Genomic DNA, 16,375 nt, shown 5'->3' with positions numbered 1-16,375 from the left:
GAGCACAGCAGATAAATATTCTACTGATGGGGATGTCTGGGTGGCTCAGCGGTTGAGCATCTGCTTTTGGCTCAGGTCATGATCCCGGGGTCCTGGGATCGAGTTCTGTATCCGGCTCTCCCGATGCCTATGTCTCCCTCTGCCTATGTCTCTGCCTTTCTCTCTCTCTCTCTCTCTCTCTGTGTGTGTGTGTGTATCTCATGAATGAATGAATGAATAAATAAACAAACAAACTACTGATATAAAATGGAAATTCCAGGTGAGACTAAGCCAGGATTGAAAATGCCAAGACATGAAGGGAAAGGAGCCATCCCATGTTCCCAGGAGTTTGCATTTCTTTCATTCTTGCTCTCCACTGGGTCCAATTTAAATGCAGTGATTAGGTTAAGATGTTCTGCTATCTATGCTGCAACCCTGAGAGCGACAGTGAGAGGTAGGGCCCCTCATGCAGTGTTTTTTCATCTTGCCCCAAATAGGAGACCTCCTCCTTCAAAGTCTGGCTGAGATATCCTTGTCTTGAAATCACTGCTTTTAGCCAAACACCCCTGCTGTTTGTCTGTTCATGACTTCGAGTTTGGTCATGATGCTCAGGAATGTAGGGAACATCCTCATCCAGAAAGAAGCTGTTTGCCCAGCCACCTTGGGTTGTTACTTCTCCCCATGACCTTCAGTTTCTGCAGCTTTTCCCAGGTCTACCAGGAGCACCACAGACACAGCAGGCCCCATCTGCCCCTCCCCTACCCACGGCCCACATCCTTTCCTTTACTGCTCTCCATCATGTTCCATGATCCAGTTATGCAGGAAGGTTGAACGCCCACTCCTGCATCTTATAACAACACCCTGACTTTTTGTGGGGAGCCAGTCCTCATTTCAGGCCAGGTGCTTCAGATGAGTCTGGGCTAACCCTCCCCCCCCCCCCCGCCCCAGAGGTAGTTGCACCCCAAGCCTGGCCAAGAGGGGCTTAGCACCCAAGGAAGGCCAAGGAGACAAAAGTTCCAGGGCTTTTGCTAAAGCTCCTGGGAGTGAGCATTTATCTTTCTGTGGAAGTTTCCAAAGAACGTGAGTTTGAGCTGCCAGTGGCCACATGACCATCTTGCAGAAGGCCTGCCTGAGGATGAAGTCAACAAAAATGATTCTGTTCATTGTCCCCTCAGATCCATTCTCTATCTTTCTTTGCTCTCTTCTGAACCTCAGAAGACTGACCTTTCTGAAGCAGGCTTCCATGCCTCCTGCCTCCTTGCTGAGTTCGTCCAATGGGAAGTGCTGGCAGGAAGAGAGAAAGTGCAAGTGAAGGAGTTCAGGGAATACAATGCCCCTTCTCTGGTCCCGCATGGTTAGGGCAGCAGCTGCATTCCTCTACCTATATCTACATGGTTAGGGCAGCAGCTGCATTCCTCTACCTATATCTACAGCTTCCGGTCAGGGAGCCCTCTCCCATGCTCCAGCTCTTGCCAGGTCTCCATAGCACCCTCCCTCCCCTTGCCCTGCAGGCTGTGGGGAGTCATGGCTTCCATGACTGTTGCCAGCCCCTGGCTGCATCCCCATCTGCAGTGATTCCCTTAACCCCATTCAGAACTCCACAAAGAGTCTCTTCACTAAACTCTCCTAAATCAACCTTTCGAGAGTGCCGTCTGTTCTCTGCCAAGACCCTGGCTGACACAGGCACAGAGATGAGGAATGGGAAAAGGGAGATTGAGTCCTGACACAGCACTAGTGGCCCCACATATAATCATAACCAAAGTTATTACCATGCTGTCTGGTAATAACAAGTGTCAGTCTTCACCCCCTGCCCTTTGCTTTCCTCCCACTTGAGTTGAACATCTGTCCCTACAACCAAAGATATGGCTAATAGAATAGGCAAAGCCTTTGATGGAGATTTCCACCTCCAGGAGACAAGGAGTAAGAATAATCCAGTCTTGCTTTCTCCTTCCTACCCACTCGCACCTCTATCTGACAAATTCCTACCCATCCTCCAAGGACCTCCACCCTGGATCTCTCTATGGTCTGTCTCCCACATACACACACGCATGCACATGCCCATCATGCACATACACACACTCCTTCCCCAATCCTCCCCGCTGGAAGTATGACCCTCTCATCCGGTCTCTTCTAGCAGCTGGCGTGTAACTGGTATACCACATTTATCAGACTCCATATGTCTTCCTCCAGCCTGTGGTCTGTCTCCCCCACCAGTCTGTCAATAGGTGGCTCCTTGAAGGAATGGCTATGTCTTCTTTACCTTCATGTTTTCAGTTTCAAGTACAATGTTTCTCATGCAGATGTTCAATAACTGTGTTCTGCATGAGTAGTCATGAAACTGATGGCTTCTAAGCAAAGCTGTCAGTTTTGTTTCTTTGCTCCCACTCCTCATTTCCCTCTTGTAGAATCTGGGATCTCTGGTCTGGGAGTGGCTCAGCCCTCACGTGGAGACCTGGGATGGGACTGATCATCCCTCATGGCAGCCCACTGCATCTTGGTTCAGCTTGGCTGGAAAGAATTTCATAAGCCAAAATCTATCTTGCATCCAGAGTAAAGCTAACCTGTTTGGCAAGACCAGCCTTCACGTACTCACAGAGAGAGGCCTTCCATTCCCCATCTTCTCCCTCATTTCAAGTTGTCCAAGCCTGTACATGTCATTTTCTATCACATCACCTTGTTTATCCCTTCACAGCACTTTCCTAAAATTATATTCTATGTTGTCTGTTGTCTTAATGACTGTCCCTCCCCGCCCCCCCCCCCCCCCCCGCCCCAAGAGCTAGGACATATCCTGTTTTACTCATACAGCCTAGCACATAGTAGGAGGCTAAGAAATACATGTTAGATATTGAATGAATGACATACCACATCTCCCCCCCTCCCCAGCTTTCCAGTAAATCCCCTCTGGTCTTCTCTAAAGCATCCATTTTTCTTCCTCTATTTCTGCTAGGATGTTTTGCTTATCAATTGTTGTATAACAGACCAACCCACAACCTGATAGTTTTAAATAGTAACAACATCTATTTTGTTCACAGATCTGTGATTTGGACAGGACTCAGTGAGGAAAGCCTGTCTCTTCCCACTGGGAGTCAACAGAGATGGTTAGAAGGCTGGGGGCTAAAACCATCTGGAACCCCTTCACTCCAATGTCTGGCATTTGATGCTGGCAGAGGGCTGGGATCTGAGCTGGGGCTGCAGCACTGGAACATCTACACATGGCCTCTCCATGTCACCTGGGCTTCCTCACAATATGGTGGCTGGGTCACAAAGACCAGCATGTCAGGAGAGAAAGCCAGGCAGAGGCTGGAATCCTCTCTGACGTCACCTCCAACGTCCTGCAGGATCACTTCTGCCATATTCTATTCATGAGAGTGAGTAAGGCCAACCCAGATTGAAGGGGAGAGGAGCTGGGACTTAATATTTGATAAGAAGGGCATCAAAAATTTTGCAGAGATGTTTTAAACTACTATATAGGACATGATCCCAGGTTTTCACACAACACACACTTATCGGTGCTACCTACGTGCCACATGCTGGGGATATCATGACAATTAAGATAGAGCCCCACCCTTCAGAGGCTCACAGCGCTATGGGGTATCCAGTGAAAGCAACACACAACTACAAACCAGAGGGAGGCAGAGGCAGCTGTGGTAGGGACCAGGAGGCCACCTAATCCAGCCTGGGGCTGGAAGGAAGGCTTCCAGGAGGAGGTGACCATGAATTCTAAAGAATAGCTAAGAAAAGATCAGTGAGAAATGCAACAAAGGTAGAGCAGGCAGGTGCTGACCCAGAGGCACACAGCAGAAGCTCAGTTTGGCCTCTGCACAGATGGAAAAAAAGAAAATGGGATGATGTCCAGATGTGTGTACTTGTGTAGTGTGTGTGTGCTCGTGCAGAGTAGGGGGAAATGACACAGCAGGTGATGCTGCTGGCCAGGAGGAGAAGAGGAAAGGAGAGCCTGGATTGTGAAGGGTCTTGCACTGGTCAGGAAGATGCTGGAAGAGATTCACATACATGGTGGCCAGGATAAACCAAAATACCAATCTGTGGTCTGACACCCAAAGTTTGGTCCGACCAGTGCCCAACACAAGCCCCTGAGCATCTGCCAAAACTCAAAGCATTTTCTGATGATATTGAGGCCCTCTTCCTTGCCCCAAAAATTATAGTTTGTGCTCCTCCACCCAGGCCCTTTGGATGCATTGCCAAAGGGGCAGAAAGCATCCCTGGATGGGTCCCTTCCCCAGTGAGGCTCCTCCTCCCCTTCTCCCCTCCTCCAGGCTCACCACTCAGTTCCAGCCTCAGCATCAATGAGAAAGCCAAGGGCAAAGGTCCTACCTTGATGTGTTAGAAAAACAGCAAGAGGAAAACAACAGCATAATTAACTGCAGGCCCGGCTGCCTCTCACAGATAAGGCATTCTCTCTGCTGCCAGCATCGATGGAGCTGCGTGCAATCATACCCAGTCCTCCTGCTCAGCCCTTTCCACGGTCACAGTCCCACGGGGGACCAGTCACTGCCCAGTGAGACTAAGACACTGAGGGGTTGCTCTCCTCCCCATCCTCCCACACACCCTTCTGTGCTCAAAGCTGATGCCAAATCCCAGTGTCCTCCTCTGATGTCACCGTGTCTGCACCTGGCCAGGTGGGGGGGGGGGGGGCGGCGGGGCAGCAGCCAAAACTCAAGAAGCAACAATGCCCGAGGCAGGACAGGACCCACACGACAGAAGCCAGGGAGGTCCCCAAAGGTGAGCACCCATAGCTCTCCTTTCCCCTGGAGGATGAGCCTGTGAAGGGAGCTCCAGGAGACCCACGGGGACTCTGCTCCCCAAACTCCCTCCAACTCCCACCCCTAAAAGCCAGGCACAGGTGCTAAATTGCAACCTCCTACGCAAAACAGCTCATCAGAGACAAGTGCCAGATGGACATACAGCAAAAAACAAAAACAAAAACCTATCATGACCACAGTCTGCCTGCTGGGGAGCACACAGGAGAGGCAAAGAGCATGCAGGAAAAGGCAAACTGGAAGGAAAACGGGTTTCTTCCAGCTGGGGGCACAAGTGGGGCAATTCCAGAAAGCAAAGGAAGAGCCTGGCCACAGGAACCTGAATGTGGAGACCCATGGCACTGTCTGGAACCTTTGATAGCACCTGGCAGGACGGTGAACAACTGGTGCTTAATAGATGCTCCTTGAATTAATTCCTGAATAAGCGACGTTAATGGAAAAGGTGCTGAATGGGGAGGCAGAGGCCTGGGGAGTCATCCTACTTGTCAGAACATCAGTTTGAATCTTAGCTCTTGAGGCAGTAACAACCCCTCGGTGCCTTGGCTTCCTCCCCTGTAAAGTGGGAGAATGAGTGCTTGGATATTAAGGGTATGGGATCAAGACACACACAGGGACCAGCAGGTGGTAAAGGCTCAATGGCGGATGGGAGCTTAGTTCAGTCCCGGTTCTAGTGCCACGAGACTATAGGATTTCTGGAAAGCTTCTTCCCGTCAAGTCCAACCCCTTGTCTCATTGTCTCAGCTCCCTAGAGCTTCTGAGACCCCTCAGAGGCTAGTGCTAGGCTACAGCCCGGAGCCCCTGCTCCCCTCGCTTGTCCCCTCCCCTCCTTGCCACCTGCCTCTGCCCATTTCTCTGCTCATTATCACCTCCACTGGGGGATGGAGAAGCAGAGCAAGGAGGTTAAATTCAAATCAGTCATTTTGTCACTTGCTGTCAGGAAGTGGGAGGGGAGAGAGGAGAGATTCAGGGCCTCAGGTGCAATCCACAGGCAGAAATGAGTCCTGGTAATTCTCAAGAAATTTCCTGTGCGTGTCCACGTTGGCCCAGTTCTGCTACAGAGAACTCCAGGGGAACCTTCCATGAGGGGACAGCGCAGCGTCCTTAAGCAGCCGCTAATGGCGTGTCTGGGCTGCCAGGGTTTCACCTGCCCTGGAGGGACACCTCCACAGGTGATGCAGGGGGAAACAGGTCCTTCTCCCACTCACCATTTTTCCCCCTTTAGCAAATTGCTCGTCCTGAAGCCCTAGTCACCGGCAGGGTCTTCCAGCACGGTGAAGGGCTCCCAGGTCTTCAGCTCTGGGCATTCTCTCAGAAGCTGAGGAACACTCCATCCGGCTGGCGAGCGAGTGAGCAGGTGAGCGAGATGCCTTTTCTAGGCTGTGGAAATGAAGCCTTCTCCTTGATTGCATTAGAGGCAAACTGACAAGCCAGTTGCACTGGCAGGTGACACTACGTGGGACCAGCGGGGACTGCAGCCCCAGTGAGGCCTGCACCACCTACACAGGCCTCGGCCTGCTGCTGGCCAGTGGGAGGTCCTAGAACAGGGCCTGCCTCATGGAAGGCACGAGGCTGAGGCCCTCACTCATCTCTGCTGCCCAAAATCCAGGTCTTGAGCTGCCCCTACAGAAACCGCACCAACCTCTGAGGAGCCCCATGCCACCCACAAGTAGCCAGGGGGGTCGCCATACCCCACTGTGCCCCAGACAGTTCTATAATTGTCAACCCCCCTACTTCCAGCACTGCTTCTACCCCAGGGTCTGCCCCCACCCCAAGCCCCCATTACCCTCTCCACCATAGTGACCCCTCCTCCAGGCTGAGTCAACAACAGGGAGACTGAGGCACAAGGAGAGAGGGAGCAAAGTGTGCATCTGGCTGCTCTCTGAGGCTTCCGTCAGGTGGAAAGCAGTTTTCCATTAGCAGAGAACCAGCCCCCCCATCTTCCAGGCCTCCCTAGAAAGCGTATTCCCGTTTCCCTAACCCCCAGATGAGCGATCAACACAGGCCAGCGAGGCAGCTCAGACATCAGGGGTCAGGGGTCTTCGATGGCCCTGAGCTGGCCGGTCGATGCCCCCTCGCCAAGCACCGTCAGACACTCTGACCAAGAGCCCCAACTGTTGCTGGAATTGAAGTGGAATCCACAGAAGGAGCTGAGGCATTTCTCATGTACTATTTTGCTTTTAACTATGAAATCTCTCCCAGGGTGTTACTTTATTACTCTAGTAATTTCCTCAGAAGGGCAGGCAACCAATGCTCTGTTTCCCCACCACCTTGAAGACATGGAAATCTGATAGAAATATTCAGGTTGCTTAAGTGGCTAGTGCAGAAGAGGGAGACATAAAGGGAGCTCTTCCAAGGAACGCAGACTCCTGAAGTCCAGGGGGAGGGATGTGCTCTAGGCGGTCAGGTGGAGACAGGCAAGGGTCTCACGTGCCCCCTGCACTACCCCCTGAATGCATGGGGTGCCCAGGCCCCATCTCCTTTGGGGACACTTGTCTGTAATTATTTCTTCCTCTTAGGAGAGCTGGCCGGGCCAGGGAGGGGAAGAAAGATACTCCAGTTTTTCTACTAGATTCCTCGTCAGAAGCCATGCTGCAGTGCTGGTCTCTAACTGTGTGTGTGTGTGTGTGTGTGTGTGTGTGTGTGGTGGGAGTAGGGATAGGAGGTGAGAAAGGGGCAGGAAGGGGCTACGTGGAGACTGGTGTTCGAGCTGAAGTACTGAGATTATCTGAGCACTTCACGCACCTCTTCTCCCATGACCATGGGAACATGGAGTGCCCAGGAATCAATGAAGCACCCAAGGCCAGTAGCTGTATTAGCACCAGAATTCTTTCTGCCCGTGGACTTGGGCTGATACGAGCCTTTTTTTCATGCAAGACACACTAAAAGTGGTGTAGTCAGGTGGATGGTTATGAACGCGGACTCCAGAACCTGACCACCTGGGTTCAGATGCACTGCCATTTAACTAGCTATGACCTTAGCAAATGACTTATCTACTCTGTACCTCAGTCTTCTCACCTGAAAAATGGGAGTAGGGTTGATAACACCACCTACTTGATACAGTTGTTGTGCAGATTAAGTGAATTTACGTAAAGCACCTAGAACAACACCTAGTGTAAAGTATTGGCTATTATCCGCAATTCCCAGATACACCGGTGCCAGGCTGCCTGCACCTGAATCACTGGAGCCCTCTGTTAAAATGCAGATGTCCAGGCCGTTCTGACTCAGCAAGTGCAAAAGGGAGCAAGACTACCCATGATTTCTGAATGTAGCTTAGCTGAGTACCTCTCCCCGGGCAATGTCTCCAGGAAGCGTCTAGAGAGACCAGAAGCAGATTCTCAGGGGCCATCCAGACCTGCTGAACTTTTGGAGTGAGCTCCCAGGAGTCTATTACAAATTGCCTAAGTGCCGTGAGGCTTTCTGAAGCCTGAGAACCACTGCCCAAGATTATATTCCCCTCTTTTGGTTTTTAAAATTGTTTCCAGGGGGATCCCTGGGTGGCTCAGCGGTTTAGCGCCTCCCTTCTGCCCAGGGTGTGATCCTGGGCTCCGGGGATCGAGTCCCACTTCGGGCTCCCTGCATGGAGGCTGCTTTTCCCTCTGCCTGTGTCTTTGCCGCTCTCTCTCTCTCTCTCTCTTTCTCTCATGAATAAATAAATAAAATCTTTTTTAAAAAACTATTTCCATCCTTTGCTCACACTGGCACATGCTCTGCTTCCAAATCTGAGTGTCATTAAGAACTCTTAGAGACTAGCTATACATGACCAGTTGACTGTTTTGTTTCAATAATCAAAAAGTATCTTTGACTTTAAGAGCACCTTAATTTTTAAGATAGTACAGATATACCCTGTAACATATATAACTCGTCCAACTTGTAAGGTGAGTCATGACCCCGCAGTACAGAGAAAGACACTTGGCCAGGGGGACTAGGTGGTTTCCCCAAGCCACAGAGTAGGAAGATGAAAAATCTACGGGGAGTACCCTGGCTTCACAATCCAGCCATTTGTCTCCACCTCATGTGGACTCAGCCCCATCCTCATGGCCAGACCCCATTTCTGACCCTACACCTTTCTCCACCACCCCAAATTCATGAAATTCAATCAACCAACCAGAGAATACATAGTGTATGGGAAGTGGGCTGGGGGTGGGTCCAGACACTAGTTCTGGAGGAAGGGCTCAAGGTGCTGTCATGCACTCCCTGGCACCACGCTGTTTCTTTGGTCCAATCTATTTTATCCAAGACTACTTCTAGATGGGTGAAACTGGAAAGGATGCCACATCATGCCTCTGCCTCAAGGGCTTTTCCCAAAGCACATCTTGGTTGTTAGGATCCGTACTTGTGAGGCGCCAGGGTAGGGGCTCTGGGATCTCAGTCTGGGTCTGCACAGGTCACCAAATGGCAAGAGGGGCTGGGGCAGGATACTATGTGGCCCAGCAGGACTTCCTCATGCTCCTAGGCACCACGGGTGGCGACTCTGCTCTGTCGACCCAGAAAACTTCAAGCTGGGGCTGGACCCAACCTGTGCAGCTGTTTACACTGCCAAGAATTTTCTCAAGCAATTACCCAGAGCGGCATTGCCTACCTTACCAGCATTCCGTTCGCTGGCTTGAGGGGGTCCCTCCACAAACACTGAGTAATAGGCACCTTTCCACCATGCACAGAAAATAAAATCATCTAATAGAATTTCCTCAAATTTACTTTTCTCTCCCAGACATTTTTTTTTTTTAATCTTTGGCGCCTGCTACTGCTCGTACGCTCATGCACACTGATGGATGCCCAAAACAGATGCACACACAGCAAAGAAATATTAACATAAAATGCAGAAACAGCCAATCAGTGCGGAGCCCAGTGGCCTGTTGTAGACACATGGGCGGAGCGTGGGGGTTTTCACCGTGAACTTGTAATGGAGATTTAAGTGTGTACCGTGTAACTCAGGGCCCTTGCGTTTTAAGGTGTGGTATGCCACAAAGGGGCACGGTAACTCAGGTATGTATCCGTGCCTCAGCAGCCCCTCCTGTCAAACCCTGAGACATCTACCACCAAATCAAACACATGTGCGGGTTCCAGGACGGCAAGGCCAGGACTTTACTTGAGGCCACACCTATGAGGTCTCGTGGGCGTGCTCTGGTCAGCCAGTATCCAGACACTGAGGCCACCTGCAGGTACATAGTCATTTGTGGATGCCAGGGGTGGGGCTGGGAGGATGCTACAAGCTTTCAGTGATTCTGGGTGGCTGCTGCCCAGAGAGGCCAACAGGCTTTGTCCACTCTGAGGGCGGGGTGTCTGCTGCCAGCCCAACGTGTCCTACTGCTGCACAAACACCCTGAAAGAAGCCCAGGCCTCCAGACCCTGTTTTGAAGAGCACAGGCCGAAGGGCAGCTCAGAGAATGCAGATGGTTGCCTTCCCTCGAAGAGTCCAGCAGCCGGTTCCCAACAAGCTCCCAGACCCAGTGTAAAAAGACATGGGCTTGAAGAGGGAGGTGTCTGTCTGGAGACTAAAAGGCCTGCTTCTGTGTCCAGAAGGCCAGAGGATATCGACATCCCTGCCTCCCAGCCTGCCCTGTTCTCCTCTGAAAATAGACTTTAAAAGTCCAGGAGAGCCCTTCCCTGCAATGGCATCTCTCTCTCCCCACAAAGCCGAGCCTCTGGCTAGGAATGGAGAAGAGGAGGGAAGAGGAGGGAAGAGGAGGGAAGGGGTGCTCTCTTGCAGTGAGGGTTTCCCACACCTCGCGTCAACCAGCCCCTTCCTTCCTTCTGCCCAGGCAGAGGGTCTGGTAGGAGCCTGCCTGTCTGGCCAAGTGTCCCCAACTGGCCCATGGCTGCCAGTGTCCCTTTGTTCCTGCCCCGGCCTGGACTGAGGAACTGCCTGGTCTTGGAGCTGCTTGCCCTTGGCCTTAAGACCTCAGTGCAATTACCCCAGAGCGCTCCCCCCGACCCGGCCCCAGGGAAAGAAGACAGACGCGTTCAGGGGACCAAATCAGCAGAGATGCCCCTAGCCACCCGCAGAGCTGGGGAGGGATCTGCTGTCTGTGCGGGCAGCTCATTGATCCACTTTTCTGATAATTATGCCTCGCTCATCACAAACCGAACGACGCTGGCCCCAGCCCAGCCAGGCGGGCGGGAAGGCGGCTCCGTGTGTGAAGAGGAGAAAACGAACCTGCCTGTGTTCGTTGGAGGAGAGATGGGAGTGAATGGTGTGTACTCTGCCTGCGCACTGAGCAGGGACGCGGGGCTGCTTTAATATTCTGCTGAATGTGGCGTTTCTTTTAACCCTTGCTGGAGAGGTTTCCAGCCCGGGGACCCAGGCTCCTCTTGCCAGGCTCCGGGCAAAGTTTCCAGGGCTGTGCTGAGAGAAGGCTCGCAACTCCCGCAGTGTGAGCCCCTCCGGGCGGCCCAGGGGCAGGGCCCAGGGACCCGGCTGGGCGCCTGCACAGGGCCCCCTCCCCGGGCAGCGCCGGCCCAGCAGGCGGGGAGAGCTCACCCGGCAGCGGTCTAGGAAGCAAACTGCGGGCATCCAGGCGCCGGCTGTGCTCCCGCGCACCTGCTCCCCAAGCAGCCTTGCTCGCATGCATGTGTCCTCCTCCGTCCGTGGAGGCCCAGTGCCGGGGCCGGGCTCCCCCCGTGGGCACCCCCTGACCCCGGCAGCGGGCCGGGCGCCTTGGTCCCGCTCGCCCACCCCCCGCCCGCCCCCCCGGCGGCCCCGAGCGGCGTGGAAGCGGCGGCGCCCGGCTCGCCCCGAGCCCCGCAGGTCAAGCGCGAGCATCTCCGCCGCGCTCCACGCCGCCGAGCCCCCGCGCACGGCAGCCGCAGCCTCCGCGAGCACCACGCGCCCCGCGCAGCCCCGGGACGGAGGCGGGACCCGCCGGGAGCCGAGCGCCCCCCGCGGCGAGGGAGTCAGCCCTGGCGCCGCTCCCGAGGAGGGCCCGGGCCGCGGGGTCGGGGCGGAGGCGCTCCCCTGGGCCAGCGGGAGCAGCCGCGGGGTCGGGGTCCGGGTCGGGGTCGGGGTCCGGGTCCGGGTCGGGGTCCGGGTCCGGGTCGGGGTCCGGGTCCGGGGCGGGGCGGGGTCCGGGTCCGGGCCCGGGTCCGGGTCGGGTCGGGGTCGGGGTCGGGGTCCGGGTCGGGGTCGGGGTCGGGGTCCGGGTCGGGGTCGGGGTCCGGGTCCGGGTCCGGGTCCGGGTCCGGGTCCAGGTCCGGGTCGGGGTCGGGGTCCGGCTCCGGGGTCCGGGTCCGGGTCCGGGTCCGGGTCCGGGTCCAGGTCCGGGTCGGGGCGGCCCGCCGAGCCCGCAGGTGAGAAGGCGGAGGGTGCGCCGGCCCGACAGGTGCTCCTCCCGCGCTCCGGGGGGGCTGGGGGGGCCCGGGCCGCGCGGCAGGGATTTCCCCCGGGGGTTCGCGGGGGCTCCCGCGGCGCCAGGCGCGGGCCGGGGGGGGGGGGGGGGTCCGGCGAGTGTCCCCTGGGGTGGAGGCGCCGCTGGGAGAGTTTCGGCCGCACCGACCGGCCGCCCCCCGCGCCCCGTTCCCAGGCTCCGGTGGCGCTGGGGGTGCCCGCCTGGCCCGAGCCGCCCGGACAGATGCGGAGATGCGGCTCCGGGTGCAGGGCCACCCGACGGCCCCTCGGCGCCCCTCCCGGGGGCCCGCGCTCGGCGCCAGCCCGGAGCCCCGGAGCCCGCCGCGCCCGAGCGCAGCAAAAGAAACGGCGGCGCACGGCCCCGAAGCGCCCGCGGCCGGCGGGAAGGGAGCCGACGGCGTCCGCACCCCGGGAGCCCGCCCGCCGCCCGCCGCCCGCCGCCCGCCGCCCGCCGCCCGCAGTGCAGCGGGCCCCGCGCTCCCCGAGCCGGGGCGGGACCGGGGGCTGCGGGGCCGGGGGCTGCGGGGCCAGCGGGGCCAGCGGGGCCAGCGGGGCCGCCGCCCAGCCCGGCCCTGCCCGCGCCCGGGGCTCCCCCGCAGCCCTGCCCTCGGGCCTCCCGGCGGGGGCTCCGTTACCTTCCATCGCGGCCGCTGCGGACGCCAGGACGAGCAGCAGCAGGCAGGCCGGGGCCATCGCCGGCCGGCGGCCCCCAGGCCGAGCCCGAGCCCGAGCCCGAGCCGAGGCGGCCGCGCGGGGCGGGCGCCGCTGCACTCCCCGCCGGCGGCTTCTCCGTATCCTTTCGCGCTCTGGCTGGGACCGGACTCCCCGGAGCGCGGCGCGGGCGTGGGCGGGAGTGTGCGCGCGTGGGGCGGTGCGGGCGCGCGTGGGTGTGGGTGTGCATGTGTGTGTGTGTGTTTATGGGAGCGGTGGGTGTGCGCGGGCCTGCGAGAGGGCGAGGGAGCGCGAGCCGGGGGAGCGCGCGGGCGCGGGTGCGGGTGCGGGTGCGGGTGCGGGTGCGGGTGCGGGTGCGTCCCGGTGTCACATCGCGAGCTCCAGCGGAGCCTGCGGGGGGACGGAGCCGGCCAGACTGACGGGGGAGGGCGCGGGATCCCCCTCCATCAGCTCTCTCTCCACCCCTAACACCTCCTGTCCAATCAAGGAACCAAACCTGCAAAATTCCCCCGGCCAATCAGGCGCCAGCACCTCCTTACACTGCATTGTTAGTTTAAGAAAAACTTTTGCTTGCAAGGCCGTGCGGGAGGGCTTGGAAGGCGCTAGGAGGGGGCCGGGCTCCCCCTCGTGGTGCTCCCGGAGAAGCGCACCGTGCGGCCCGCCCCGCGCCCCAGCCCGCGCCCGCGCCCCGCTCCAGACCCAGGCGGCCCAGCCCGGGAACCGGTGCCCGTCCTTACCCTTCCTTTGAGCCCACCGGAACTGGGTGAGCTTTAAATAATATATATTTTTGTCCTTATTTCATCTTACCAACACCTACCCTGACCACCCACTACAGTGCAACCCGAAGGCACACCCTATCCCTCCTGTTCATAGCACTTCACCCTCTGACCCAGTACGGCTTTTACTAATCGATTATGTGTTTGGTGGTCTTCCTCCTGTTAGAATGCAGAAGGTCTCCATTCTCGGGATTCGTGTCTGTTTTGTTCACTACAGAATGCCCAATGCCTAGAACAGTGCCAGCCCCATAGAAGGCGATGAGGTATATCTGTTGACTGAGTGAGTGAATGAATGAATGAATGAATGAATGAATGAATGACGTTCAGAGAATGATTGGACGACTGCTCCAGTGTGTGCAGGGCACTGGATAGGCTTCACGTCCAACTCCCTGCTGCGCTAGTCCTCCAGAAGTTTCTGGCGGTCTTTAGTTTTCGCTTCTGAGTGCATTCTACGAGCGAGCATGCAGAAGGCTTGACCCCAGAAGTCAGGTCAGGTGGGAGGCACTATCAGGCGGCCACACAGCCTGCTATAAAAAGCAGAGATGGAAGGAGGGGCTGCAGGGGGCTTTGCAAGGTGAGGCACAGAGAAAGGCCCTCTGATTGTGGGTGAGGCCTTGAGCACGGGTTGGAAGGACCTGAATAGGCAGCAACAAGAGGATGGGGCCTTGGAGGTAGGAGTGAGTCCCCCAGGCCCGGCTCCCTTCCTGTCTCTGGACATAGTGTTCTAAATCAAGGGCCTTCTTTGAGGCTGTAATGTTGTGCTGGAGAAGTGTCCCCACCCCATCACCCCCACCCCAGAGCTGATGATGGCCCGGCCCTACGGGGTCAGGGAGGACCTGTTAGATGGCCCCCCTAAAAGCAGCAAAGGCGGCTGCCTCTTCCCCACCAAGACCTTCCCAGAGTTGTCAATGACTTAACAATGGCCAGATGTGGTGACCCCTCCAGCGCACTCTGCTCTCCTTCCCAAGCTTTGCTAAATCCGTTTCCCACCTGTGTGCAGAGTCTCTCCCTTGCTGTCCACCCCCTCAGTCACAGCCAGATTTGTCTCCCTGTCCTGACATCGCTTTGTCTCCCCCCACTCTCACTTGCACTGCTTCCCTCTCCCCTCTCCCACCATCCCACCCTGACTCTGCCCCTGAAAGGGAGATCCATTCCCGCATCAGCCACCTCAACGCCATGCCAGCTGCCCTCTGCCCTGCCACATACCTTGAATATGTCCCAACATCTCTGGAATAGTCACCATGGGAATGACCCGCCCCCAGTTACCCATCACTGGCCCAGATCCTCAGCACCCTCCGCATCAGTTACTGCATCAGTGACCGGCAGGCAAGTCTCCCACAGCCCTCCCTTTCTGTGGTCCCCGTGTTCCTCCTGTCTTACTGCTTCTTGCTGTCCCTCTTCAACTCTCAAAAGCAGCCCCTTCACCACCTCTGTCCCTGGAACCTCTGCTCTCTAGGTCAACGGACAATTCCTTGGCAGCTTCACCTGCTTTTCTACCGCCTGCCCTCCCTTCACTTGTGGACAGATGGATGAGTCTCAGACTCTTTTCTCTCCTTCACTATGTCACAGACTTTTGACAGGCATGTCTAGCAGAGCTTGTCCTGCCACCTTCTTCTTCCCAGTGCCCTTGTCCCAAACCCATGAGCCTGTCCCAGTTCTGACCATATTCCTTCAGCTGGACAACTGGAGAGTCTCAGCCACCCAGCTTCTTTTCCTTCCCCCTCTAATCTTTCTGCACTCTGCTGCCAAACTAATCTTTCTCAAGCCAAACCTGATCTTATCTCTCCCCAGCACAGAAAACTAGTGGCTCCTCACTGTCTGCTAAAGAAAGACCAACCACTCTGGCAAGGCATCCAGACTTCTCTGCAGGCTTCCTGAAACCTGCCTTCTGGGCCTGGGCTGCTGAGCCAGCCTGATCCCCATACCCACACCCACACCGAGGCTCCCCTTCCCCTGCGCCTGGCTAGCCACACACTCACCCACTTACTCAGCAAATATTTATTGAGTACTTGTGATGAGCCAGGCAGGCCCTGTGCCTCACTGTGGGGACTCAACAGTCATAGTCCCTGCTCGGAGGAAGGATACAGAGCAATGGGGAAAGGATGACAAAGCAGCAGCAGCATGTCAGGTGGACAGTAAAGCAAGGCAACAGTTAAAGGGTGATGGTGCAGTTAGACATGGTTGGGGGGGTGGCTTCTGGTTATGCATCCTTCTGCATACAAGCACTGTGCTGGACATTTATGTACAAAACTGAGATGAAGTGAGTAGAGTTTCCCACCCTGCTTCTTGCCAAACCCCGCCTCTCCCTGGATGTCTTGATGTCCCTCAGCTGGTCACCCTGCCCACCGTCTCATGCTCCATCTCTTTGGACAGTACTGAGTGGCTTTTCCGGACCTGGCTGAAGACAGAACTGACCATTGTCCAACTGCAAAACATCACTCCTGGGAGGACCCCAGCAGACCATAAGTACAGGGATCCCAAGGAGCAGTCTGCCAGGGTCTTTCACACTATACCAGCCAAATTATACAAGAATCTCTGATGAAATGTCTTCTAATTCCCCAAGCTTCGCCCCTGGGTATTTGAAGTCAGTAGGGATGCCCACAAATATGATTTCATAGCCCCCATCCCAATTGATTCTGCCGCACCAGTGAGACTTGGGAGCCACTGTTCTTGCCCAGGTGTTTAATACCGTGCTCTCAGGTCATCTCAGGGGGATGGCCAGGTGGGGAAGTACCTAAGTGAACAGGGCATGGGGCCTCAGACCCACCTCTATTCTAGCAACCTTTTGTTTTAGGGGCATCGCTACCAGGTTTTGTTTGAAGAAAGGG

At 56.2% G+C, this 16,375-nt stretch overlaps 1 protein-coding gene across 3 annotated transcripts in view; it reads right to left on the bottom strand.

The window, feature by feature from the left end:
- EPHB1 (EPH receptor B1) overlaps positions 1 to 16,375 on the bottom strand; it is a 471,107-nt gene that overhangs the window by 415,818 nt on the left and 38,914 nt on the right. Inside the window, exon 1 of one of the 3 annotated variants that reach the window (XM_072726911.1) lies at positions 12,735 to 13,189. The exons of the other annotated variants lie outside the window; for them this stretch is intronic. Coding sequence (XP_072583012.1) covers positions 12,735 to 12,792 — 58 coding nt within the window. The 5' untranslated portion in view covers positions 12,793 to 13,189. Of the gene's footprint in view, positions 1 to 12,734; positions 13,190 to 16,375 lie in introns of those variants that run through there. 3 annotated transcript variants of the gene reach the window in all.

This window comes from Vulpes vulpes, chromosome 11 (genome assembly GCF_048418805.1).
Source record: "Vulpes vulpes isolate BD-2025 chromosome 11, VulVul3, whole genome shotgun sequence".
NCBI lineage: Eukaryota > Metazoa > Chordata > Mammalia > Carnivora > Canidae > Vulpes > Vulpes vulpes.
Note: the sequence above shows the minus strand (reverse complement) of the source record. Positions and strands in the feature narration are given on the sequence as shown.